Source organism: Galeopterus variegatus, unplaced genomic scaffold, assembly GCF_000696425.1.
Source record: "Galeopterus variegatus unplaced genomic scaffold, G_variegatus-3.0.2 Scaffold2772, whole genome shotgun sequence".
Taxonomy (NCBI): Eukaryota; Metazoa; Chordata; class Mammalia; order Dermoptera; family Cynocephalidae; genus Galeopterus; species Galeopterus variegatus.
This window is the reverse complement of record NW_007728883.1, coordinates 41,506-67,345: the sequence shown is the minus strand read 5'-3', so window position 1 is coordinate 67,345 and position 25,840 is coordinate 41,506. Positions and strand designations below refer to the sequence as shown.

The 25,840-nt window shown below is 33.3% G+C and overlaps 2 protein-coding genes across 2 annotated transcripts; one reads left to right on the top strand and one right to left on the bottom strand.

Annotated features, from left to right (window-relative positions):
- Positions 1-10,073: 10,073 nt before the first annotated feature.
- Positions 10,074-11,012, bottom strand: LOC103598886 (olfactory receptor 6C74-like). Its single transcript, XM_008582949.1, has one exon. The coding sequence runs from the start codon at positions 11,010-11,012 to the stop codon at positions 10,074-10,076; it is 939 nt and encodes a 312-aa protein (XP_008581171.1).
- Positions 11,013-24,359: 13,347 nt separating this feature from the next.
- Positions 24,360-25,304, top strand: LOC103598885 (olfactory receptor 6C6). Its single transcript, XM_008582948.1, has one exon. The coding sequence runs from the start codon at positions 24,360-24,362 to the stop codon at positions 25,302-25,304; it is 945 nt and encodes a 314-aa protein (XP_008581170.1).
- The last annotated feature ends 536 nt before the right edge of the window (positions 25,305-25,840 follow it).

The window sequence follows — 25,840 nt, the reverse complement described above, 5'->3', positions numbered from 1 at the left end:
TTTTTTTTTTTTTTTTTTTTTTTTTTTTTTTACCCGGGAAACGGGTTTGTTTTTTTTTTTTTCCAAAAAAAAAAAAAAAAAAAAAAAAAAAACCAACGTTTTTATTTCATCAATCTTTTGTATAATTTGGTGGGTCTCTATATCATTTAGCTCTGCTCTGCTCTTAATTATTTCTTTCCATTTACTAACTGTGGGATTGTATTGTTCTTGTTTTTCTAGTTCTTTGGGTTGTAGCATTAGGTTGTTTATTTGAAATCTTTCTTTTTTTTAATATAAGCACTTATTGCTGTAAAATTCCCTTTTAGCACTGCTTTCGCAATATCCCACAGGTATTGACAGGATGTGTCTTTATTTTCCTTGGTTTCTAGAAATTTTTTGATTTCCTGCTTAATTTCTTCTTGGACCCATATGTCATTCAGGAACCTGTTCTTTAATTTTCATGTATTGGTACAGAGTTCAGAGGTTTGCTTGTAATTGAGGTCAGCATCATCTTGATACTATAATGAATATACAATAAAAGAAAACTACAGGCTAATATATCTTATGAACAAAGACACAAAAATCTTCAAAAAAGTGTTAGCAACAAAAATACAGCAACACATCAAAAAAATTATACACCACAATCAAGTGGGATTCATCTCAAGAATGCAAGGATGGTTCAACATATACAAGTCAATAAATGTGACATACCACATCAACAAAATCAAGAATAAAAACCATATGATCGTCTTGATAGATGCAGAAAAAGCATTCAACAAAATTCAACATATCTTCATGATGAAGACTCTCAGCAAATTAGGTATACAAGGAAAGTATCTCAACATAATAAAAACCATCTATAACAAGCCCACTGAGAATATCACACTAAATGGGGAAAAACTAAAATCTTTGCCCTAAGAACAGGAACAAAACAAAGATGCCCACTCTCATCACTCCTATTTAACATAGCATTGGAAGTACTAGCCAGAGCAATCAGGCAAGACAAAGAAATTAAGGGCATCCAGATTGGGAAAGATGAATTCAAACTGTCCCTGTTTACAGATGACATGATCCTATATATAGGAAATCCTAAAGAGTCTTCCAAAAAACTCATAGAGCTGATTAATAATTTCAGTAGTGTTGCAGGATATATAATCAATGTCCCCAAGTCAGTTACATTTATATTCTCCAAAAATGAACTAAGCAAAAGAGAAATCACGAAAGTAAGCCCATTTACAATAGTCACCAAAAACAAACAAACAAAAAAAACAAAAAGAAAAACCTAGGAATTAATTTAACCAAGGAGGTGAAAGATCTCTATGATGAGAACTACAAATCACTGCTGAAAGAAATTAAAGAAGACAGAAAAAGATGGAAAGACATTCCATGCTCTTGGATTGGAACAATTAACAGGAAAATGTCCATACTACCTGTATTAGTCCATTTTTGTGTTTCTGTAACAGAAAACCTGAGCCTGGTTAGTATATAAAGAACAGAGGTTTGTTTATCTGGCTTATGATTCTGAAGAGCTGCATCCGACATGGGCCTCAGGCTGATGGAAAATGGCAGGCCAGCCCATGGGTACAAGCAGTATCATAGCAAAAGGAAGTGTAAGAGGTGGGCGGGAGGTGCCAGGGTCCTTTAAACAACCAGCTTTCATGGGAACTAATACAGTGAGAGCTCACACACTATCCTCCCCACAGGGCATAAATCTACTCACAAGAGATCCACCTCTGTAATCCAAACTGCTCCCAACATTGTCAAGGTGGGGATCATTTTTTTTTTTTTTGATAGACTTTATTTTTTAGTGCAGTATTAGCTCTGAAATTGCTAATTTGAAAGGAAGAAAAAGTGAGCAGAAGGTTCAGATGTATCCCCCAAAACTCCTATCCCTCCCCCCACTTGTAACCTCCCCAATCATTAAAATCCCCCACTGGAGTGGGACATTTGATACAATTGATGAAACTACACTGGTCCATCATTATAACCCAAAGAGCATAGCTTATATTAAGGTTCAACTACGTTTTATATATTTTATGGCTTTGGACAAATGTTTAATGACTTATACCACCCTGTAGTGTCGCAGTGCAGTAATTTCAGTGCCCTAGAAATTCTCTGTGCACTCCCTCTTTCCCCTCTCATCTCTGGCAACTATTGTTCTTTTTACTGTCTGCATAGGTTTGACTTTTACAGAATTTCCTATATCTGGAATTATAAATTATGTAGGCTTTTCAGATTAACATAGTTCACTTAGTTATATGCATTTGTTTCCTCCATGTCTTTTCATAGCTTGAGAGCTCGTTTCTTTTAGCCTTGAAAAATATTTTATTGTCTGTTTGTACCACAGTTTATTTATTTTTTTAACCCACTGAAAGGCATCTTCATTGCTTCCAAGTTTTGGCAATTATGAATAAAGCCGCTCTAAAAAATTTTTGTAGCTGTGTGTAAATTTTTTTTGTATGCTCAAAACCGTGTATGCAAATATTAAATGTTCTGAATAATAGTTTATTTTTCCAAATAGGACTAAACTTACTGTGGCACACAGATAGAATAAAGGCAAATTTAACCTTGATCACAACAAAGAATGATATCATTCAAGTCTATGTTCCATGCTTTTTGAGAAATGATGAATTCATTGTGCTTATCCTTAGGGTGCAAGATTTCAGACCTCTCAACCAAAAACCTGGGTATTTATCCAGGCTCCTCTACTTTGGCAAATCATAAAGTGTCAGTTTTTTGTCTTCAGAGTCTAGGAGGCAGCAGAAATTTCTTCTTAGATTCTTCTACAGTTAGCCACTGCTCTGTAGTTGTGGTCTCAGTGTTTCATTGCTTGCAGTTTAAGATTTATCAAATGTGTTTAGAAGAAAAAACACTGCAAAATGCCAGGTTCATTTATCTTCCATTTTATTTTATATAAAAATTTTTTAATTCAAACCCTAGCTGTACTGATAAATCTAAATTCCAATTTGATTCTCCTTACGCCCATGAGAGAGAAGAAAGCAATGTTGCACTGTTTTATGCTCAATTACCATGTTCTACATAAGAAAGAGCAATAGGCTCTAGCAGAAAAGTTGCAGAGAATATGGAATATTCTTATTAGGTATTCCTCTCTCCAAATCCTTAGCTTCTCAAATCCTAAATGTTACTTTTGCTCTCTAGTGATAGCAAGTAGAAATAGTAGTTTTTGTTTGTTTATTTTGTTTTTTACTTTGGTGGGGAGTGGGGGAGTTCGTTTTTCAGTAAAGTTTTTTATCTGGTGAAAATTACCCAGTTTTTACTAATGTAAATATCTTGTGTTATTCTCAAAAGTGAAAACACACAAACCAAAAACAAGTAAATAAGCATTGGTATATTACTATTAACTAACGTTTTGCATTTATCTGTATTTCATTAGTGTTCTCACTAATTTTCTTTTTCTATTACAAGATCCATGAAGGATACCATTTTTCATTTAATTGTGAATTCTCCTTAGTCTCCTCAGGTCTTTAATCATTTCTCAGTCTTTCCTTATTTTTCATGACCTTGTCACTCTGGAAAGTACTTTTCAATTATTTTGTAAACTGTTCCTCAATTTGGATATGCTCTCCTCTTTGGGATGATAATATTAAGGTTATGTATTTTGGCAAAGAATACAACAATGGTGAAGTGCCCTTCTCATCATTTTGTACGGGGGTAAATGTTATCAACATCACTTATCATATTAATACTTTTAAATTTAAAATATTTTAAAATTTACATAATATTTATACATATCTGTGGGGTACGGTGCACATACCATGTATAATAGTCAAATCAGGGTAACTGGCTAAATTGGCTAGGTATTTATCATTTCTTAGGGGTGAGAACATTTAAAATCCTCCCTCCTTACTATTTTGAAATATATATCATTGTCAATGGTGGTCACTGCTCTGTGTATTGGAATACTAGAACTTATTCCTCCAATCTAAGATAAAGAAAATGTGATTTATTTACACAATGAACTGCTATTCAGCCATAAAAAAGGATGAAATACTATCATTAGCAGCAATATAGAGGAACTGGAGGACATTATGTTAAGCAAAGTGTGCCAGGCACAGAGAAACAAACAGTGCATAATGTCACTCATTTGTGAAATCTAAAAAGTTGACTTCATACAAGTAAATAGTAGAATTGTGGTTGCCAGAGGCTGGGAGGGGAAAAAGGGAGGGAAGGATGGGGAGTGTTTGGTCAGTGGGTACAAAGTCACTGTTAATATTTTCATTGATAACCTGGTCAAGGTAAAGTTGCCAGTAATATTTTTTTAATTCCATCTTTTTTTTCTTTTCTGTAATCTCTTCTTGAAAACCAGTCCCTAAAAAAGCCTACATCTAAGGACAGGAAGAAGGTAATTAAGCTTCACTTCATGGAAGAGAGAGAATTGACTTATCTGGAATTCTTCTGTAAGGAAGATTTGTTCCCTCTCCCACATTTATGGACTCATGTCCATAAGTTTTTCTTGAGACTTCCTCCCTAATAATACACGTAGAAGAATATTTTCTAATTCGCCAATATTTGAGTAATCTTAAAATCTTCTTTCATTTGCCCAGTGGTTCCAAACATACATTTAAAAAGACATACAAATGGCCAACAGGTACATGAAAAAATGCTCAACATCACTAGTCATCAGGAAAATGCAAATTAAAACCACACTGAGATATCACCTCAACCCCAGTTAGATTGGCTATAATAAAAAAGAGAGTGAATAACAAATGCTGGTGAGGGTGTGGAGAGAAGGGAACACTCCTGCACTGTTAGTGGGACTGTAAGTTAGTACAGCCATTATGGAAAACAGTATGGAGGTTTCTCAAAAAACTACAGATAGATCTTCCATACGATCCAGCAATCCCACTTCTGGGTATATACCCAGAGGAATGGAAATCATCATGTCGAAGAGATACCTGCACTCCCATGTTCATCACAGCTCTTTTTACAATAGCCAAGATATGCAACCAACCTAAATGTCCATGGATGGATGATTAGATAAGGAAACTGTGCTCTATATACCCATGGAATAACACTCTGCCATAAAAAGGAGTGAAATTCTCCCATTTGCAACAACATGGGTGACCTTGGAGAAACTTATGTTGAGTGAAATAAGCAAAGCACAGAGGGATAAATACCACATGTACTCACTCATAAGTGGGAGCTAAGAGAGAAAGAAGGAAGGAAAGAAAGGCCACAGTGGTGTGTTGGACTGGCAGAGGAAGAGAACATACCTAAGGATACAAAGTGGGGTGGGGGATGGGGAGGGGGAGGGAAGTTGGGGATAATCTGTTTGGGGAGATGGGTACAATTGCAATTTGTAGTAACAGGCATGCTGCCAGTATGGATCTGGTCTTCACATCTAGAGCACGAGGGGGAACAATCAGCCTTGTATCTCATGCATATACATAACCAATAAAAAATAAAAACAAAAATAAAAATAATCGGTCTACCTCAAAAATATTATAACACTTCACATGAAGTGTAAGGAAGTTATGATCATATATTTCAAATTCATCCTTCCCACCTGCCATTTTACCATACATTTCACCTTATGCATACTAAAAACAGCCAATACATTATTACCATTGTTGCTTCAGTTGGTTATATTTTAGAGAAATTAGAATAAGAAGAGAGATTCTGTTTAACTTCTTTCATTCTAGTTTTGAAGCTCCCCATTACTTTGAGAAAATTCAAGCTTTTGATCTTTATCATTTTGTTTTTCCCAAAATGAAACTCTTGAACATTTCTTGTGGAGTGGGTGTGCTGATAATGGATCCCCTCGGTTTTAATTTACCTGAGAAAGTTTTTATTCCTCCTTCATTTTTGCATATAGAATTCTGGGTTGTCATTTCATTGCCTTTTGGCTTGAATTGTTTTTCATGAGAAGACAGCCCTGATTGTTATTCTTATTTATTCCTACATGATATGTTTTTTTTCCCTCTGATTACCATCAAGATTTTACCTTTATCTTGGTTTTTCATTGGTTTAAAATTGATGTGCCTAGGGTTTTTGCTTGGTATTCTCCAAGCTTCTTCAATCTGTTTTTCAGTATTCGTCAATACCCTTGATACACATTTAGTCATTTTTATACAAACACACACGCACACACATGCTTTGGATTTAGATGTAATTCATCGTTAGGGAAAGTGAGTAGAGTGCAGCAAGAAGGGTTTCAGATGGAGCCGTGGAGGCTTAGAGATTCTAATATTTAGGAATCAATCACAAGAGAATCCAGCACAGGAAATGAGAAAGAACCAACAATATGGTCAGAGAAAACCAGATAACAATATCTCATTAAATCCATACAAAGAAATTACATTAATAAGAGGCAGTGAGAATCTGCACTAAATACTACTGAGATTTATTAAAACGACTAAATAGAAGACTTATAAATTTGGAAAGTTAGAGTTAGGCAGACAAGGGCTGGTGAATTGGTGGCTTACAGAACAATAAGAGAGATGTGAGGAGAGAATGTAAAGTAGAAAGGTAGTGATGGCAGTAAGCCAGATGTAGGCAATGAAGATTTCCATAATCAGGTTTCAAAACAAGCAAATAGACATATTTTTTAGGAATAAAATATTGTAAGTATTTCAATCACAATGAAAAACACAATTGACTTTTGAGTTAATAATATCAACTATGAGATATAAAAATAATCTCAGTAAATAACATAAGAAAAGATGGCATCTGCAGCTAAAATTTTAAAATTATGAGCAACAACTAAAAATGAATACAGATTTGTTAGAATATCTGAATAAAGGAGTTATGACATAATTAGGGAAAAGAGAGCAATAACCATAGAAACTATACAGTAAAATCAAGGAAAATGTACTTTGAAATACTCAGGAAAAAGTTTAGATTTCTTCCTAGAACTTATTTTTATGAGAAAATGATCTATACATTTTAAAGTCTCTGTTCAAAGATTAATGATAATATGACTTAACCTTAAATTATTTTTGATTTAATAAAATGTCAAAGATATATTTTTATTAAAAATTTACAAATAAAAAGTTTTATTTGGTGGAGAAGGAATTTTATATTGGTGTTTAATTGGCCAATATTTAAGATATATTTTGAGACAAAGCTTGAAAGTTTTGATAGTTTTCTTTTGAATAACAAATAAAGGTCTTTCAATCCTAGATATTTTATTTCAATTCTAGAAGATTTGGTGAATGAACAAAATATATCTGCATACATAATCAAATGGAGAAATACATATCTACCAGAATTTATTACATAAAAATTAACTCAAAATAGCTAATTTTATGAGTAAATCAACTGGCAAACAGAATAACTTTCATGGGATAGATGTCATTGAGTTGCTCACAAAATAAAGTGCTATGAATGAAGTTGCACAAAGAATTGAGTAACTCTGCCTTGAAAAAACATAATGTTGTTAAGAAAAGTGAATTTGAATCGGGCCCTTGGAGGGTTCAGGACAAGCTAACTTATCTTCTTTTAAAATCTATTTTGTTATTTATTTATTTATTTATTTATTTATTTATTTTGTGGCTGCCTAGTACTCGGATCCAAACCCTTGACCTTGGTGTTTTAACACTGTGCTCTAACCAACTGAGCTAACTGGCCAGCCCCAAGCTTATTAATCTTCAGACAGGAAGCAATTAGGAAGCAGTAGAGTATGCGAGCTAAGGATACTAACAAGCAGGAAAAAAGTAATACTATTAATTACCCTTTTAGTCTTCATTCTTGAGTGCTCAATATGCAAACAACATAAATGTCCTGTAACAGCTCAGGAATGACTGGAGTCCAGGCTTAAAATAAACTTTAAAAGACACCAAAGTCCACAATTGGAGTAATAAAAACTAAGCCTTTATGAGCTTAAATTTGACTATTCTTTTTAGCTCTGTGTCTTTCAAAGCAGTCTCAACCTCACTGATACATATTTTGCCCCTCTGCATAGTGGTAATAGTAATTATATCACACTGTTATTTCCAGAATCACATCACTCAGAAAATACCTAGAAGTGCCTGTAATTTCGTGGGTAGCCAACAAGATACAAGTCTTATTTTTAATGCCACAGTTGTTGTCCAGCCTACCTCACCTGAGCAGAAAAGCATTTCAACATAAACATTTTAAAAGTTCTCTCAAGAAATAAGTTGTATCTATATTTAAGAAGCTGTTTCAATTGCTGAAGGCCAATAATAATAATAATAAAACAATGTAGTTAACTATATATGGATTAAGGGTACAGAGGCCAGTGGTAGTGGTTCTAATATTTTCTATGTCATACACCAACTGAAGTACCACAGAGGACAGGTGATATAATTTTAATCTGCCTACAATGGGAAAAACTGGAAATGGGCAAGGCTTAGTTTAGAAGTGCCAGATCTTTATTGAGAGTTACAGAGCATCCTCTATGGTAAGTAACTAGTAGATGACAGAAATTTTTAAATATGTAAACTATTTCAGAATAGCTTAATAATAAATTAGTATTTTAACTTGGATGGTATGTTTTAAGCAAACTGATCCTCGCTGGCACATAACAGAATAATTTTAAAAAAGCAGAATATTGAGAGAGCCTTGGGTTTTACTTTCATTAGATTGCCTGAAAGTGGCATAGAACATACAGCTTTTCATTTTCTGTGCTATTAAAATTTCTAAAAGTGAGATAATGCTATATAATCACTAGGCATACATTCTCAAATTGGAAAAAAATATATACCCAAATGATCAAGAAAAAATAGAACCAATTGTTTAAAAAATGCTTTCCCTTGAAGTCATGCTGATAAGTCAACTATCTTTTAAGATCCAATTCATTCTACAAATTCTACAGAAATCTGCACAATTGTTCAGTCAGTTACATGCCACATATTTTTTTTCTTCTTGGCTCTCTTTTATTCTGCTTCTTTAAACAGTATTTTTTTTTAACCATGTTTTTTTTTAAATCAAAATCCACAGTTCAAAAAAATGAAATGAAAAAGCGCAGAGTAGACTAATACACACACATTTATTAAAAGACCATGAAGCAGGATGTATATCTGTGAAAATATTTTTCTATTATATTTATTTATTTTTTTAGTTCTGCATATCACAGAGACATTAATTTTAGATTTCCCTAATTCTGGCCTACAGGTAGAAAATCTACAGGTAGAAAAGAAGTATGTGATTCTTCTACTATCCTGGTTTCACTGGTAGGAGGTGTATGCATATGTCTATATCTATATCTATGTTAATCTGTATATGTATATTATAAAAATGTATATATACACATACTTACTATATATATAGATTATACATATATCAGACAATTTCTGAAAAGAATAAATAAGGTGAGTTAACATTGTTGTTATTTAACTATCATTCACAAGTTATTTCCAGTTAGCTTCAGGAATATCCCAAGTTACTCAAAAGGAGTTTTAGGGATATGAAAATATCAATTAAATATTATTTTTAATCATTAATTTTTCAAATAAACCAGGAAGATAGTATATTTTCTTGTAGTCATAATTGAAACTATCTGTAAATGTAACTTCTCTCAAATAGAAATTAACTGAATAGTTTCTAGAAAATATGCTTTAAAACAATTGTGTATATATTAATATGCATTTTCAAAGACGAGCATCAACACTGATGACTAATCTCTGCAACAATTTTCTTTAATTTCTTTAAATAGACTATACAGCAATAAATTGGTAGCATAGCAAAAAATGCAAATACATCTTACTTTTAATTTGGTTGTGTTTGATCACAAATAAAAATAGTATAATAAACTTTGTGTTGTATGATACATTAAACATAATATAAATGAAACAATATTTTATAGTCTTGATTAACTGGAACTCCAAAAAACATAAAAGACACATATTGAAAAACTCAGCTCTTTCAGATATCCAGAGGAAAAGAAATTAGGAAGAGAAAAAAGTCACCCCTAGTAGAGAATAAAAATAATAATAGCTTCTCAAGATTGAAGATCTTTGTAAAAATATAAAGATTTAAAAAGATATAAAGATGCACATTAAAGCAATGAAAGGAAGCAAAAAATTAGGAAATGATGTTTTGGAAGCAACTACAGCATACACTGATAATATTCAAAACTTCTTTCTTCATCTCCTTTATGTAATTAAAAAAATTCACTTTTTAAAGAAAAAGATAATTCTGTATATCATATTTATGAAAGCTCTTTTTACTTGCTGGTTCCGTAAGGTATAGATGAAAGGGTTCAAAAGAGGAGCGACTGAGGTATTAAGCACCGAAATTCCCTTGGAAATAGATATTCGTTGTTTGACTGATGGTTTAACATACATGAAGATGCAGCTGCCATAAGAAAGGGAAATGACAATCATGTGAGAAGAACATGTGGAAAAAGCCTTTTTCCTCTGACTAGCAGAAGGAATTTTTAGAATTGTCAGGGCAATATAGGCATATGATATTATCACCATTACCAGCGTGACCAAGAGTGTCACCAAAGCCGAGATGAATGCCATCATCTCAATGAGTTGTGTGTCTGTGCAGGAGATCTGCAGGAGGGGGGTAGTGTCACAGTAGAAATGATCAACAATGTTGGAGGCACAGAAATCAAGATTTAGGCCTAAGAGGAGTGGAGGAAAGATGACGAAAAACCCAGCAAGCCAACAACTGAGGACGAGCTGTGTGCAGATCTTGCTGTTCATGATGGTTGTATAATGCAGGGGCTTACAGATGGCGACGTAGCGGTCATAGGACATAGCTGCCAGCAAGTAAAATTCAGATGCTCCAAGCAGGAAGGCAAAAAACACTTGAATAACACAACTATTATAGAAAATGGTTTTGTCCCCTGTAGCCATAATAGCTAGCAATTTAGGGATGCATGTGGTAGTATAGGAAATTTCTAAGAAGGAAAAATTCCGAAGGAAAAAGTACATGGGTGTCTTAAGCTGAGTATCCACCAGGGTGAGTGTGATGATGATGAGATTGCCAGTGACGCTTAGCAAATAGTTGAGAAGCAGGAAGATAAACAACACCACTTTCCATTTTGGGTCATCAGTCAAACCTGCTAGGATGAACACTGTCACTCTTGTATGGTTTCCCATTGTGGTCTTCTGACTTTTACCATGTGTGAACAGAAAAATAATAACAATGCCTATAGAAAAATAACAGTGATCACTTGTGGTTAAGCTAAAGTTAATCAAAGTGAAGTTTCAGATAGAGCAATACAATGCTCATTCATGTTTTAAAGATGGTGATGCCTGGAAAAATAATAGTTTGTATATCCAGAGTATCTGGATAGAGAATTAAAATTTAATTTACAATTATACCAAAACATGATTTAAATAATAGTAGTAACTGTTCACTGTATTTATGTGAGTTAGTGTGAGGAAAATTAGAGAAACTTAAGGAACAGAAAATGCTTTTTTTTCTCTTAATAACAATACACAAGAGTTGAGATGGCATGTCATTTCCTGTTCAATTAAAAATGTTTAATTGAATAAAATTTTAAAAGTTTGCATGCAAAAACCAAAACGATACCATTTATTTGAAGCTCACCAGTCTACGTTTTGCATTTACCACACATACCCTCCTAGCCATCATCAATAAACACAGCAAGTAAACCTTTGACATTTTACTCAATTCATTAAACTCAAATGCTTTATTCTTGTCCCAATTTCTTTCATAGCTAATGAGATCTAATTTTAGATAAGTGAATATGAGGCATGGGGAATAATTTCATTAGCTGTTCTTACTAGCGTTTTCATCATATCAATATCTGTTGTCATCTTCTACTCTTCTCAGAATGTAACCCGATACCAAACCAGCAGGAACACTCTGATAATATCCATGTGAGTACCAAGCCACTTCAGTTTTCCTCTGAGGTTAGTTAATTCTGAGAATGGACCAGGTAAAGTGAAAAGTGAGATATAGGTATGTAGAAGCAGAGAGAAATATATAAATACATGTTTAGGAAATTGTATGAGATAGGAAAATTAAAAACTTACCTTTACAGAAATCTAGAGAAATAAGAAGAATTTTTAGAAATAGGAAAATGAGGCTTAGCCCCTGCTAATAATGGAAGATTAAAAATATGTGCATTAGTAAGTAAAAACTGTAAGAAGGAAAATGCCTACCAATGGTTCTATTTTCTATACTTACATTTTTGCTCTTTGTCTAAAATAGAGATTGAAAACATGATCATTTTTGAGTTCAGCATGGCCTAAAAAAGAAGGGGAGTGTTTGGTAAATTTCAAATGCATAGTGAACTACAGTACAGTGTTGAAATAAGTTTTAGGAGGTATATATTTCCCTATCAAAAAGATATTCAAATATCCAGCTAAGAAGCAATTAAAGAGCTACTAATAATAAATAACTCTTTTCAACATCTGTTATATATTTAGTGAGAGAGTAAGCTTAAGAAACAAAATTTCCTCTGGTTCACAAAGCTAATAAATTGAAGATCTGGGATTAAGATTGAAAAAGTATATTTTCCAAATTCATCCTCTTAAAGATACGAAATTATGTATAAGCATTTATATATCAGACTGTAGTGTAATTCTTAACAAAGAAATTAATCATGTCTGGAAGGAAAATATCCTTCCTAGGTACCTTCATCATCAAACACATAAAATGGTTAAGTTTTTCTGATGAACTTTATATAAGACATTGTTTTTGTTTTGAGGATATCAAGATAATATTTCTAACCTTTAAAACATATATTATTATTAAGAAGGCATACACATAAATAGAAATAAACACATGAGAACAAAGATAAGTTGTTTCCAATAATACCTAGAGAAGTTTACAGGTGGGAATTTGGATTCCAAGATAGGTCTTAGAGGGAGACAAAGAAATGAAACCAGGTATTCTTATGGGGGAAACAACCTGGACAGAAACAAAGTAAAGAGTACATGCATGACTTCATTATAAACAATAAGTACGATTCTGCTAATCAAAACAATTTGTGGTAATAGAGTAGACATACATAAGTGAAAAGAAATGACTGTTCCTTTTCCTGGATATTTCTTTCACATTCAGATAATTATGAAGCAATCTGTTATAAAACTTCCTTTATTTACACAAACTATCCCCATGGCCCAACTGTAGGAATCCGTATATCTAAAACACCTAAATCAGAATTGTATCATGCCACATCATTCTTTTGTTCTACTTCAACAACCATACACACTTCTGTCTCCCAGTACAAAAACAAATAAATAAATAAAGTTCACATTATGACACCATTAGAAGCCGGGCCTATGGACTGAATTTTTCTTAGTTGTGTTAGATATTGTGAATATCAGGTAAATTTTAAAGTGAAAAAGCTTTTTAATCCTAAATTATCGTTGTATTTCATTTGTCTTATTTCATCATTTTCCTTCAATAAAAACTTTAAAGGTTTGGGAGGAAAAAAAGTTAGTGCCTTAATGATAAGAATAGAGCAAACGTGACAATCTAACAAAAAATATCACCTTTAACTTTTAGAAATACGAATATTTTCACTTTTTGAGTCCTAATGCAGTATGCAAAATCATACTTTAAAACACAAGCATTTGTCTTAAAAACAAAAGAAATCTTGAAATTATATAGACACAGACTTACAGAAAAAAGTCATTTGTGCTTCAACATTTAATACTTTTATCAACATGGTTAGTGGAGTACACTGGTACTCCGTTCCTCTCTAAATTGTTCTGACTCTACCCCACATTCCATAATTGTTTCTTCTCAACATACATACAGCAATCTTAAAAATGGTTTGATTAGGTATTTCATTGCAGTTAGACTACTGTGTTAAATTTCGCCTGTAGTATAATTTATTTGTGTATTGAATTTTTTCTAAGTATGACTCAGTGCCATATAAAGTTAATCAACTCTTGTTCATGGAGATTTTATGCTTTCTATGTCCTGGAGGAAAATGTCTGAAGATTATTAATTCTCAGGAGTATATGAGATCCAAGAACATTATTTCCCAAAGGATCACTAATTTATGTATTATACAAGTGTTCTCCCAGGTACTAAATATTTTTAAAGAAAAAATATATATTTAAAAGAAACTACTTTAAACTATGTCTCCAGAGAATTCAGTATAGATTGCCCTAGTATGTGTTTGCCCTTCCACACATCTGTGTTTTGAAATACCAAATATATAGATGAAGATTTAAAGGAAGAAAATAAAATGTTTATTGTATGGGGTAATAAAAGGTGAAAATATAAAATGGGCAACATAGCCTGTCATAGACAAAATTGTATCTCAAGCTTAATTCACCAGGCACGCCCAAACATTAAATGTGCTATAAAACCTTCAGTTTATTTTTTGGAAGCTGTCTTTTCTGCTGTCTTTGTGATATTGTCTAGTAGTCAGAAACATATTTCATAATGTCAGGCTGGATCACAGACCCCTCTTCCCCGTCCTGTGCAGGTCATGAGTCAGATAGTTGAAAAAAGATTCTGGCAGCAGATAACAGGATAGACATGCTTTATTCCAATGCAAGCTCTGCCGGCCAGCAGTTCAGAGCTGTTGCCTTTTACACGCGATGAGCCAAGGAGTATATGGGCACACATGCACAGTTACACCACTCGTATAAAAGTTGTTTACAAAGGATGTGCTGAATCATACCCAGCCGGATATGAGGTGAAGGGACCTGACTATACTGACTCCATTTTGCTCACACATAAGTAAGCATTCTTCAGTTCTTTCCTATTAATAGAAGTTCTCATTCCCTACTTTTCCTTACAAAGTGGCTACATTATGCCAAAAGGATGTAAATGGAGATAATTTGTGCAACTTCCAGGGGTTATCCTCTGACTAAACAGAGTTGTGTTTCTCTTCCTCTTTATCCCCTCTAACTGTTGTAATGTGATGTGATGGCAAGCCATTCATAGCCCTGAGTGAGCAAATACACCAGGGATGGCTAGTCAACAAGGTAGAACACACCCAGGTCCCTGACACCATTTCATGCCTAGCAGCATAGAGACACAATGAATTTATGAAAGACCTTCAACATACCAACTTGGACATTTAAATGAGATAAAAATAACTGTGTTTCTTAAACCACTGTAATATTTGTCTTTCTCATACTCTGCCAAATTTATGTTATTATCAAAAACTGAGAAGGGTCTAAACCTTAACCCTGAGGTATGACAGGTCAGCCCATGGCTATTTTAGATACTGACAGAAGAAACTAGTCTGCTGAGTCAGAGACAGGATGTTTTTACTCACTACAAAGCAGGCAGCAGGAGCTTCATGTTCTCATCAATTTGCTTTGCCCCTAAATCTTATGGGGACAGTGTGGAGGGGGGTCCTAATGGATTCCTCCAAAGGTGTTTTCATTAATTGATTCATTCATGAGAAGTTGTGCTAATATTCTATCAAACCATGGATACCATCTTCTACATGATTTCCAGATTCCACCGACATCATAGCCTATGGATTCCACTCCTTAGCATAGTACAGAATTAGGGTTATTCTTAGTAATAACACACTTATCAACTCAATGTTCAAATGATTGAGAAGTTCCAGGGGGGTTGTCAATTGGACAAGTTTTTATACTTGAAATAACTTGAAGCATGGAATGATATAATTTGATTTCTGCAAAATTTCACCAAATACTATTATTTGTCAAGAGGAATGAGCAGGAGGCGGTTGTGCTAGAGAAAGACTAGCTGTTGAAGCATTTCCAGGTGTTTTTCTATTGAAGCTTGTGCAAATTCTGAAAACACTCTCATAATAAGCATATTTTATTGTTCGTTGGCCCTTCAGAAAGCAAACAATAAAATGTCTTGAGCATCCCATAACACTGTTGCCATGGCCTTTGCTCTTGACCAGTCCACTTTTGTTTTGACTGGACTACTTCTATTTCTTGGTAGCTATGGTTTTTATTGTGCTTTGTCTTCAAGATCATACTGGGAAAGCCACGTTTCACCTCCTCTTACAAGTCTTTGAAGAAGTACTCCAGGATCTTGACCCCACTTGTTTAAAATTTCCAATTAAAGCACTGCCCTAGTCTGCAGCTGATCTGAGTGCAACACTCTTGGCACCCGCCAAGCAGAAAGTTTGCTCAATGGTAATTTTTCAATCAGTATTGTGTAAGCTGAGCCAATTGAGATGCCTATGGTGTTGGCTATTGTTTCTTCTGTTAAGCTGTGGCCCTCTTCAATTAGGGCACAAACAAAATTAATTTTTTCCTCACAAATTGATGTGGATGATCTGTTGCTGTGAGCTTCATCTTCAACATTGTCCCATCCTTTCATAAAATGGTTAACCATTTGTAAACTGCTGATTTCTTTGGGAAATTGTCCCTGTAAACTTTTCATAAATCATCAGTGATTTCACCATTCTTCCACCCAAGCTTCACCATAAATTTGATGTTTGCTCTTGCTCAAATGTTAGCACAATTCATGCTGCTCTGATAGGGGATCTTTTCAAACTTATGTCTTATCCTTAGTGCCTCAAACTAGATCCCATTCAGACATGTTATAACAAATTAGTATGAGTTTCATTTGGTGGAAAAAATGTTTGAAATCCATGCAGTTTTTTTTTAATAATACATATTTTTCATTAACTCTTTGATGACCCCTCGTAGATCTTTCCTGTTTAGATAAATATTAATTTAGTCCTATAATTTTCCACCTAAACACTCTTTGGCTATGTTGCACAATTTTGATGAGTTTTATTTTCATTTTTATTTTGTTCAAATATCTTTTCTCTTTTCTCAAGACTTACTTTTGACAAATTAATTAGAGGTGTATTGTTTAATTCCCAATTATTTGGGCATTTTTCAACTATCAGTTATAATTTCTAGTTTATTTCCATTGTGAATTAAGAACATACTATGTATTATTTCTATTATTTTAAATTTGTTAAGGCATGTTTTAAGGCTCAGAAGTCAGTCTGTGTGGTGAATATTACATGTGAATTTGAGATGAGTGCATATTCTGCTGTTGAGTATTCTAGGAATGCCTATTACATCAAGTTAATTGATAACAATGTATAGCTCAATTGTGGAATATACTAACATTTATAAAGCAAATGTATTTCATGGGGCCTTTCTCCAAAGCCATGTAGTCTCAGCTTTAGCCTAACCTTTTGGAATTACATATAGAAATGTTAACCTTGCAAAAGACAGAAAACTTTCCTCTGGCAAAAGTCTCTGTTACAGATAAAGAGTTGTTGGCTTAAGGACAGATGCCCTTGGCTAACCTACTGATTGATATGTAAAATACTGGGGAAATTGCTGTAGGGAAAAACAGTGTTTGCTAAGATCAGGCTTTCATTGGTGGATCAACTTAACCTTTTACAAATTGTGTTATGGAATGTAACTCTGCTTGTTTCACTGATGTTACCAGCCTCTACTCTTAAACTATACTTAGCCATAATGCCACCTATGTTCTTTTCTTGTAACTTCCTGGTCTGGAGAATAAATGTGAAGAGAGAACCCCAGTTCGTGGTTAGTTTCCAAAGGAAGGAATGCCTCTCTCTTGAGGGTTCCAGGAAATTAACCCCTTTGGGGTCTCTCACTGCTCAGAAGAAATGGGCTTTGAGTAATCCTTTTTGTGGCTCCATCACCCAGGGGAAGAGAGGTGACAAATCTGTGTGAGGCAAAGCAACACTCAGTAATATCCTTACTGACGTTATTGCCTCCTTAATGTATCAATTTCTGAGAAAAGTGTGATGAAGTCTCCAAATATCATAGTGGGTTTGTTAATTTCTCTTTTTATTTTCACCAGATTCACTGGATGTATTTCTATAGTAAGTAAATACATGTTTAGGATTGTCAGGTCCTCTTGAGGAATTGACTTCTTTATCATAATGAATGCCCATTTTGATACCTGATAATTTTCCTTTTTTGAATTTTGATCAGTCCAAAATTAATATTTTATGTTTATTTTGATTAACGTTAGTATGGTATATCTTTTACCATCCCTTCACTTTAACCTATGTCTCTTTATATTTCAAGTGGAAATAACATAAACAATACATAGCAGGTTCTTGTTTTTTTAATCCTTTCTGTCAATCTGTACCTTTTAAATGATATACTAAGAATATCTACATTTATAACAATTCTTGATGTAATTGGATTATAATCTACTGCATATAAATGTGTATAAATGTAAACATATTCTATCATTGGGATTTGTAAAGTAATTTAGTAAATTACCTATTCCAAGAGAAGACTCCCACTGTGGAGAACAGCAAAGATCTATGCCAGCAACCAGAAACAGAGGTTCAAATACTTGTGCCCTCTGAATCCTGGGCTACTGTTTAGGTTCACTGTACATTGGTTACCTATTTGTCTGAGTCCAGCAAGACAGAATATACTCACATGAAATAAGTTATGGGAAACAGGTTTATTATATACAGACAGGTAACACGGGACTGAAGAAGTGACTGATCCATTGTTAGCTGGTCCCCCAAGTCTCAAGAAAGCTGTCCAATGCAAACAGAGTCTTAAATGCATGTGCCCCATTTTGCACCACAGCTGAGGTGTCCCAAAGACAGCCCAGCTTGAGTTATATATACCTCATGGGCCACTTGATTCACTAGGAAAATATTTGAAGGACATTCTGTTTCTACAGGAGAAAGGAACAAATCCCAGCCTGTCCCTGGAAGTTCCTTCCTTTCTCAGGATGTTACCTTCCCTAGGAGGGATGGGTACAGGGTGGCTGTTTCCAACAGCTCTTTCCTTGTCTCAGGATATCACGTTCCCAGCACATTCTACAGTTACTTATGAGAACTACAGGTAAGAAAAATGCATAGAACTGTATCAGTCCAATACCACCCAGAGAACAGTTCTGCAAATTTGTTGTGTTGCTTTTTATTCTTCCTCTTCTTCTACCTTCTGCTGTTTCACTTCAGTATTTAATTTGATCCCATATTATCCCCTTTCTTAGAGGGTCAAATATATCTTTTCAAAATGTGTTGGTGTCTGTCCTGGAGCTTATAATATACAGTTTAAGCTAATCCAAGTGCATCTTCAAGTAACACTATGCCACTTCACCTGTAGTGCAAAAATTTATAACACAGTATTTCCAATGCCTACCTCCTATCACTTGTAACTTTTGTGCCATTCGTTTCACATATCTGTCTATTATAACCACCCAATACAGTATTACTACAATTCCTTTAAACAAACTGTAATATTTTTTATTAATTTGAATAAGAAAAATAAAACAAATATTTTTATCTTTGCTTGTTCCTTCTCGAATGTTCTACTTTTCTTTTTGTAGATCTGGGTTTTGACCTGTTTTGACCTAAAATTATTCCTTAATTTTGTGTCTCTGAACAAGTCCTTATTTCTCTTTCTTTCTGGAAAATAATTTCACTGAATATAAAATTTTTGGTTAATGTTTCTTTCTTTTTTTCTTTCAACTCTTTAAATATTTCACATCCTCTCTTCCTGCATCCGTGATTTCTAATAAGAAGTCAGAAAGTTTCTCTACAGATTGAATACTTTTTTCTTCTGTTTTCAGAGTGTTCTCTTAATTTTTTATTTTCTGAAGTTTAAATATTATAAGTCTAGGTGTGATTTTTGTTTGTTCTGTTTTTCTTTGTTGCTGTTGTTGTTTTACTATTTTCCCTGCTGTGTGTACTCTGAACTTTTTGGAAACATCATTTGCTGCCTCTCATTAATTTTGGAAAGTTTCCAGCCGTAATGATTTCAAACATTTCTCTTACTACATTCTCTCTTTCTTTCTAATCTTCCAATTTTGTGTATGTTTCATATTTGCAAATTTGCCCACAGTTCTTGGATGTTATTTTTTGCATCATTTCTTTTCATCTTTGCATTTCAGTATTATAATTTGGAAAGTTTATATTGACCTACTTCCAAGCCTACTGATTCTTTCATAAGCCACGCCCCGTAAATGATGGGCTCATCAATGGCATTTTTCAACTCTCATATAGTGGTTTTTTTATTATTATTTTTAGAATTTTTTTATTCTTACTGTTTTCATCTCTCTGCTTACATTACATATCTGTTCTTGATACTGTCTACTTTTTTCATTAGAGTCTTGACATAACAGTCATATTTATTTCACATTCCCTACTTGGATAATTCCAACATCTGTGTCTTATCTGAGTCTAGTATTGATGATTACTTTTTCTTTTCAGACTACTTTCCTTGCTGTTTGTTATGCTTATAATAGTTGTTGAAGTTGGATGATGACATAATAAGAATGGTAATAAATAGGACTTAAGTGTAAGATTTATGTTAATTTTGCCAAGAGTTGGGCTGTGTTCGTTGTTGTCTGTAGCTATATGTGCCAGAGGTTTTTGTTTTCTCTACTGTCCTTCCTCACCTTCTTGATTTCATGTTTTCCTTTGAACTCCTCTACCAAAGAGATTTTGTGTTATAGAGCTCTTTCAATTTGAATTCACAGTTATCACACTGAATTGCTGTTTGTGGGTGATTCAAAGAACTCTAATGTCTTCCAATTAAATCTCAGTCTTGTAGTGTGCCTGTGTCCCCAGGCTGTGTCTTCTCAGGTCTTTCTCCAGGGGTACATCACACACACATCAACATGTGGCTAGTAGCTACCTTATTGGGCAGTGCAGATGAAAGTATTCTTCTAAATAGCCTGTTAAAAAGTGATAAATGATATCCAATAATTTTGATGAAAAGATGATTTAATATAATGCTGTTATGAATTTAACAGCAAAATTTACCCTTTGTAGGTGTATAGTTTGATGACTTAAATATTCATAGTCGTACACCTACCGCCACAATCGAGATATAAAACATTTTTGTTCCCTAAAAAGTTGTATTATGACAATCCCTCCTTACCCTCAGCCCCTGGAACCACTGATCAGAATCTGTCCCTATAGTTTGGTATTTTCCAGAATTATATAAATCATAAAGTATTTTTGTGTGATTATAAAGCCATTTCATATCTGCTTCTTTCATTTAGCATACGGTTTTAAAGATTCATTCCTATATTTTTATTTATCAATAGTTTATTCTATTGTATGTGTAAACCACCTTGGTATTTTCCAGTGTTGCCCAGGACAGTGAACTGCTGATGTTCCTGTTAAATATTTCATTGAGTTTTTTTGTAAACTATGTACGATACTCATTTGGGATTCCTTCTCTTCAGCTTTTATTTAAAGTAGGCTACGGTGGTGTATTTTACTGCCAATAATTAGTATTTTTGTAATATCGATCCCCAGAGAATTGTTTGTCTTTGTTTTATTTCAATAGATTCCCTTGAGCCTGTACTAAGTAGAAAATGATAAAACTGCAGCACATTATAAGTATACTCTGGCAATGTGGTATCTCTTTCTTGGAAGAGTTATTTATTTTCATCAGATGATTTCCTGATTTTATTTCTCACGTCCCATTTTTTACTTATTTCATTTTACTTCATTGTGAAGAATATATACATATCTTTGAGGTTTTAAATGATGGCAATTTCAACTGTGAGAACAAAATTTTACAAATTTCGACTTATCTGAAACGGATGTTCATTAAGATTATTGATGCCTGAGTCCCAAGCTTCATAGTGAGTGTGAATTTGAGGGAACAGGGAAATTCTCCACAGCAGCACAATATGTTACAGCAGCAGTACACACTGCCTCTCCCCAAACAATCATTGATAATAAATCTTTCTATTGGAAAATAAAACTATCACCATAAAAGTGAATAAAATTGCCTCTCCCCAAACAATCATTGATAATAAATCTTTCTATTGGAAAATAAAACTATCACCATAAAAGTGAATAAAATTGCCTCTCCCCAAACAATCATTGATAATAAATCTTTCTATTGGAAAATAAAACTATCACCATAAAAGTGAATAAAATTGCCTCTCCCCAAACAATCATTGATAATAAATCTTTCTATTGGAAAATAAAACTATCACCATAAAAGTGAATAAAATTGCCTCTCCCCAAACAATCATTGATAATAAATCTTTCTATTGGAAAATAAAACTATCACCATAAAAGTGAATAAAATTGCCTCTCCCCAAACAATCATTGATAATAAATCTTTCTATTGGAAAATAAAACTATCACCATAAAAGTGAATAAAATTGCCTCTCCCCAAACAATCATTGATAATAAATCTTTCTATTGGAAAATAAAACTATCACCATAAAAGTGAATAAAATCATCATGAATTATGTTAGTATACTTCTTTTTAATGCACACTGGGGGGAATGAATAATCAATCTTAAAAGGTAAGTCAACTGTAATTTTAACTTTAAAATTAGAAATTAGGACAAATAAATGTTCTCACTCACATGCGGATGCTAAAATGTTGAAGTAGAGAGTAAAATAGCGATTTCCAGGAGCCAAGAAGGGTAGGAGAAAGGGGGTTGGAAGAGGTTGTTTAAGGGATACAAAATTACAGCTAGATAGGACAACTGCAGTAAACAATAATTCATTGTGGTTTTTCCAATATCCAGAAGAGAGTATTTTAGATGTTACCAAAACAAAGAAATGATAAAGATTTGAAGTGATGGATATGCTAGCTACCCTGATTTGATCAGTACACATTGTACACATATATGGAAATATCACATTGTACCCCATAAATATGTACAATTACTATGTGTCAGTTAAAAAATAAATTAATTTAATTTTAAAAAGAAATAAAAACAAATGCACAGTAAGTCCAATTCAGGGAGTTAAATTTGACTTCTAAATTGTCTTGTTCTAGAAATCTTTTTAAATTATAGATTAATTTTATGGTGATGTATTAATAAGTGTTATAATCTATTTTATTCATAGGCTGTTGCATCTATGTTTCATTTTATCTGACTTTATGAATTAAGTATTACCCTAGTTGAAGTGATGTGGAAAAAAATACTGAGCAACTGTTCTCTAGAATTTGAGATAACATAGTTCTTCTCTAACTGTCTGTTAGACCCACATGATACAGAAATTGTTTGACTAACTCGTACAAAACTTTTAAGATCAGAAGTAGAGCAAAGACATTAATCTTACAGATAAAAAGGACAGAAATATACATTTTTGACAATAAAAGCTTGTGTCCATTTATAGCTGAAGGCTGCAAGTCTTCAGTTGTCATTAAAAAATAATAAAACCACTTATCAATATCTGTTTTGGAAAAATCACATTATGCATGTAAAATATTAGCATTATTTTTTTCCAGATCAGTTAAAAAAGTAATACATGTAAAGTATAGAAATATTAATAAGACAAATGCAAAAGAATAAAGATAACAAAGAGAATGCTTTAGTAACCCACTTCTTTTAAAAATCCACAGATAACGCATACAATGAAGAAGACTGGCATGTTTAATATAACGGGAGGATGGTACAACATGGGACTAAATAGAATTCTTATATGTAGAAAGGAAAAAGTAACATTTTTTCTGTCATATTCAATAGTTTTATAAAGAATATAGAGGAAGTAAAAAAAAGTGCCAAAATTATGTAGACACATAAAAGAATACATCTCAAAAAAGTTAATTGAAAAGAAGACACAATATTATCACTATATATAACTTGCTTGCTTTTGTCATTTTGTTTTATTTGTCCTATATGCTGCTAAACACCTGTCCATTTGAATATAGATAAGGCAATCAAGAAAATTAATAATAATATTGGTATACTCTCAGTGCTCAGAAAATTTCGAAACTAGCATCTTTAACTAACTACTGGAAATCAATACTGCCTCAGTCAATGACAAGCACAGGAATTGTAATATAACCCTAAATCCTGGTTTTGAAACATTACCCTGATACTCATTCTAAAAAGACAAATCAATTTACTACAATTTGCACAGGTTATGAAAAAATAATAGAAAAATAAATTTTAAATTGTTAATATTCTATTTAAATTATACATGCAGAACAGAGTTCATTTGGCTAAAATGCATATTAACCAAAAATATTTATTATTCAGATACTGGAGGAAATTTTGTGAGAAATGTCACAAAGAGAAGTAATACGAAGTTAAAGAAAATTATATTAAGTGAAATAAGCCAGGTATAAAAGAGAAATACTGCATATCCTCACTCATAAGTGGGAGTTAAAAAAAAAAAAGAAAGAAAGATATAACAATTACAATAATTTGTTGAACTTTCAAAAGTACAGAACATAAATGAGGCCACCAGAGTTGGGAAAGGGGGAGGTGGGTTAGTGTGAAATTTGAAAGGGCCACAAAAAGTTATTGCATTGTGTAATGTTGAATATACTAATTATCCTGATTTGAGCATCACACATTGCACACAGATGTTAATATTTAAGATTATATACCCCACAGATATGTGCAATCCATTATGTTTCAATAAAAAAAGAGAGAACTACTAAATTAAAGGGAATTTTTAATTAATCTGTGGCATGTAATTACGTGTCATCTGCAATTTCAGGCTGGAGAAACCATTTGCAGATGGCTAAGTTTGTAAATATGTAACTTTTTTATACACACAAACTAATTTTGTTCTTTTTTTCCTATACAGACTTGATAAGGTCCACAAAAGGGAAATGAAGAACAAATCAATGGAAATAGAGTTTATTCTCATAGGACTGACAGATGACCCACAATTGCAAACTGTGATTTTCCTGTTTTTATTTCTCAACTACACATTAAGCCTGATGGGGAACTGCATCATCATCCTCCTCACCCTGCTGGATCCCCGCCTTAAGACTCCAATGTATTTCTTTCTCCGTAATTTCTCCTTTTTGGAAATCATATTCACAACTGTGTGTATTCCCAGATTCTTGATAACCATTGTGACTAAAGACAAAACTATTTCTTATAATAATTGTGCAGCTCAATTATTTTTTATCCTTTTACTGGGAGTTACAGAGTTTTACCTCCTGGCTGCCATGTCCTATGACCGCTATGTTGCCATCTGCAAACCGCTGCATTACCCAATCATCATGAACAGCAAAGTGTGCTACCAACTTGTGCTCAGCTCCTGGGTAGCTGGATTCCTCATCATCTTCCCTCCATTGGTCATGGGACTCAAGCTGGATTTCTGTGCTTCCAAAACTATTGATCACTTTATGTGTGAAACTTCTCCTATCTTACAGATCTCTTGCACAGATACACACATCCTAGAATTAATGTCTTTTATCTTAGCTATGATGACACTTGTGGTCACATTGGTATTAGTAATTCTCTCTTATTCTTGTATTATTAAAACCATTCTGAAATTTCCCTCTGCACAGCAAAGGACCAAAGCTTTTTCTACCTGTACTTCCCACATGATTGTTGTCTCTATGACTTATGGTAGCTGTATCTTTATGTATATTAAACCATCTGCAAAAGAAAGAGTGACTGTATCCAAAGGTGTAGCTTTGCTATATACCTCAATTGCCCCTTTACTAAATCCCTTCATTTATACTTTAAGGAACCAGCAGGTGAAAGAAGTCTTCCAAGATGTATTACAAAAGATTTTGTGTTTTTCAAAGAAAACATTTTAAGAATATGGTACAAATTAATTACCTTACCATAAAAACTGAAAAAACATATTTCATGCATCTGTTTTGATCATGTTTTTCCACCTCATTATTTATCGCATATGGGAGATTCTCTTGAAGAATCTTATAGTTTAGTTCCACCTTTACATTCCACTCTTTCTCTTGCAACATTTCACCCTAACACAAAAACATTTTTCAATTCTTTCATTGAAATTTTAAATAACACCTCCTTTTGGCCTACCAGTTGTCATGACTTTGAATAAAGTATATATGGTATAAGTGTAACATGCTGTATGTAACTTGTTCATTAATTCTCCATATATTTGATGTGTATCTGTCTTATTCTAAACATTATGAGGGGCTTAATCCTTACCTTTAAGAAGCTTTCACTACCTAAAAGATACAAACACATAGACCAGATTATTTCTACACAATATGTAGTTAGTGTTAATAAATGCCTACAAAAATATTTCAAGGCAGATAGGATGACTCCTACAGATAGGATGACTCCTACAGAATTTTGAAGATAAGAGAGGCTT

Coding starts and splice junctions, on each gene's coding strand:
- LOC103598886 (XM_008582949.1), bottom strand. CDS start 11,012: ATGGGAAACCATACAAGAGTGACAGTGTTCATCCTAGCAGGTTTGACT.
- LOC103598885 (XM_008582948.1), top strand. CDS start 24,360: ATGAAGAACAAATCAATGGAAATAGAGTTTATTCTCATAGGACTGACA.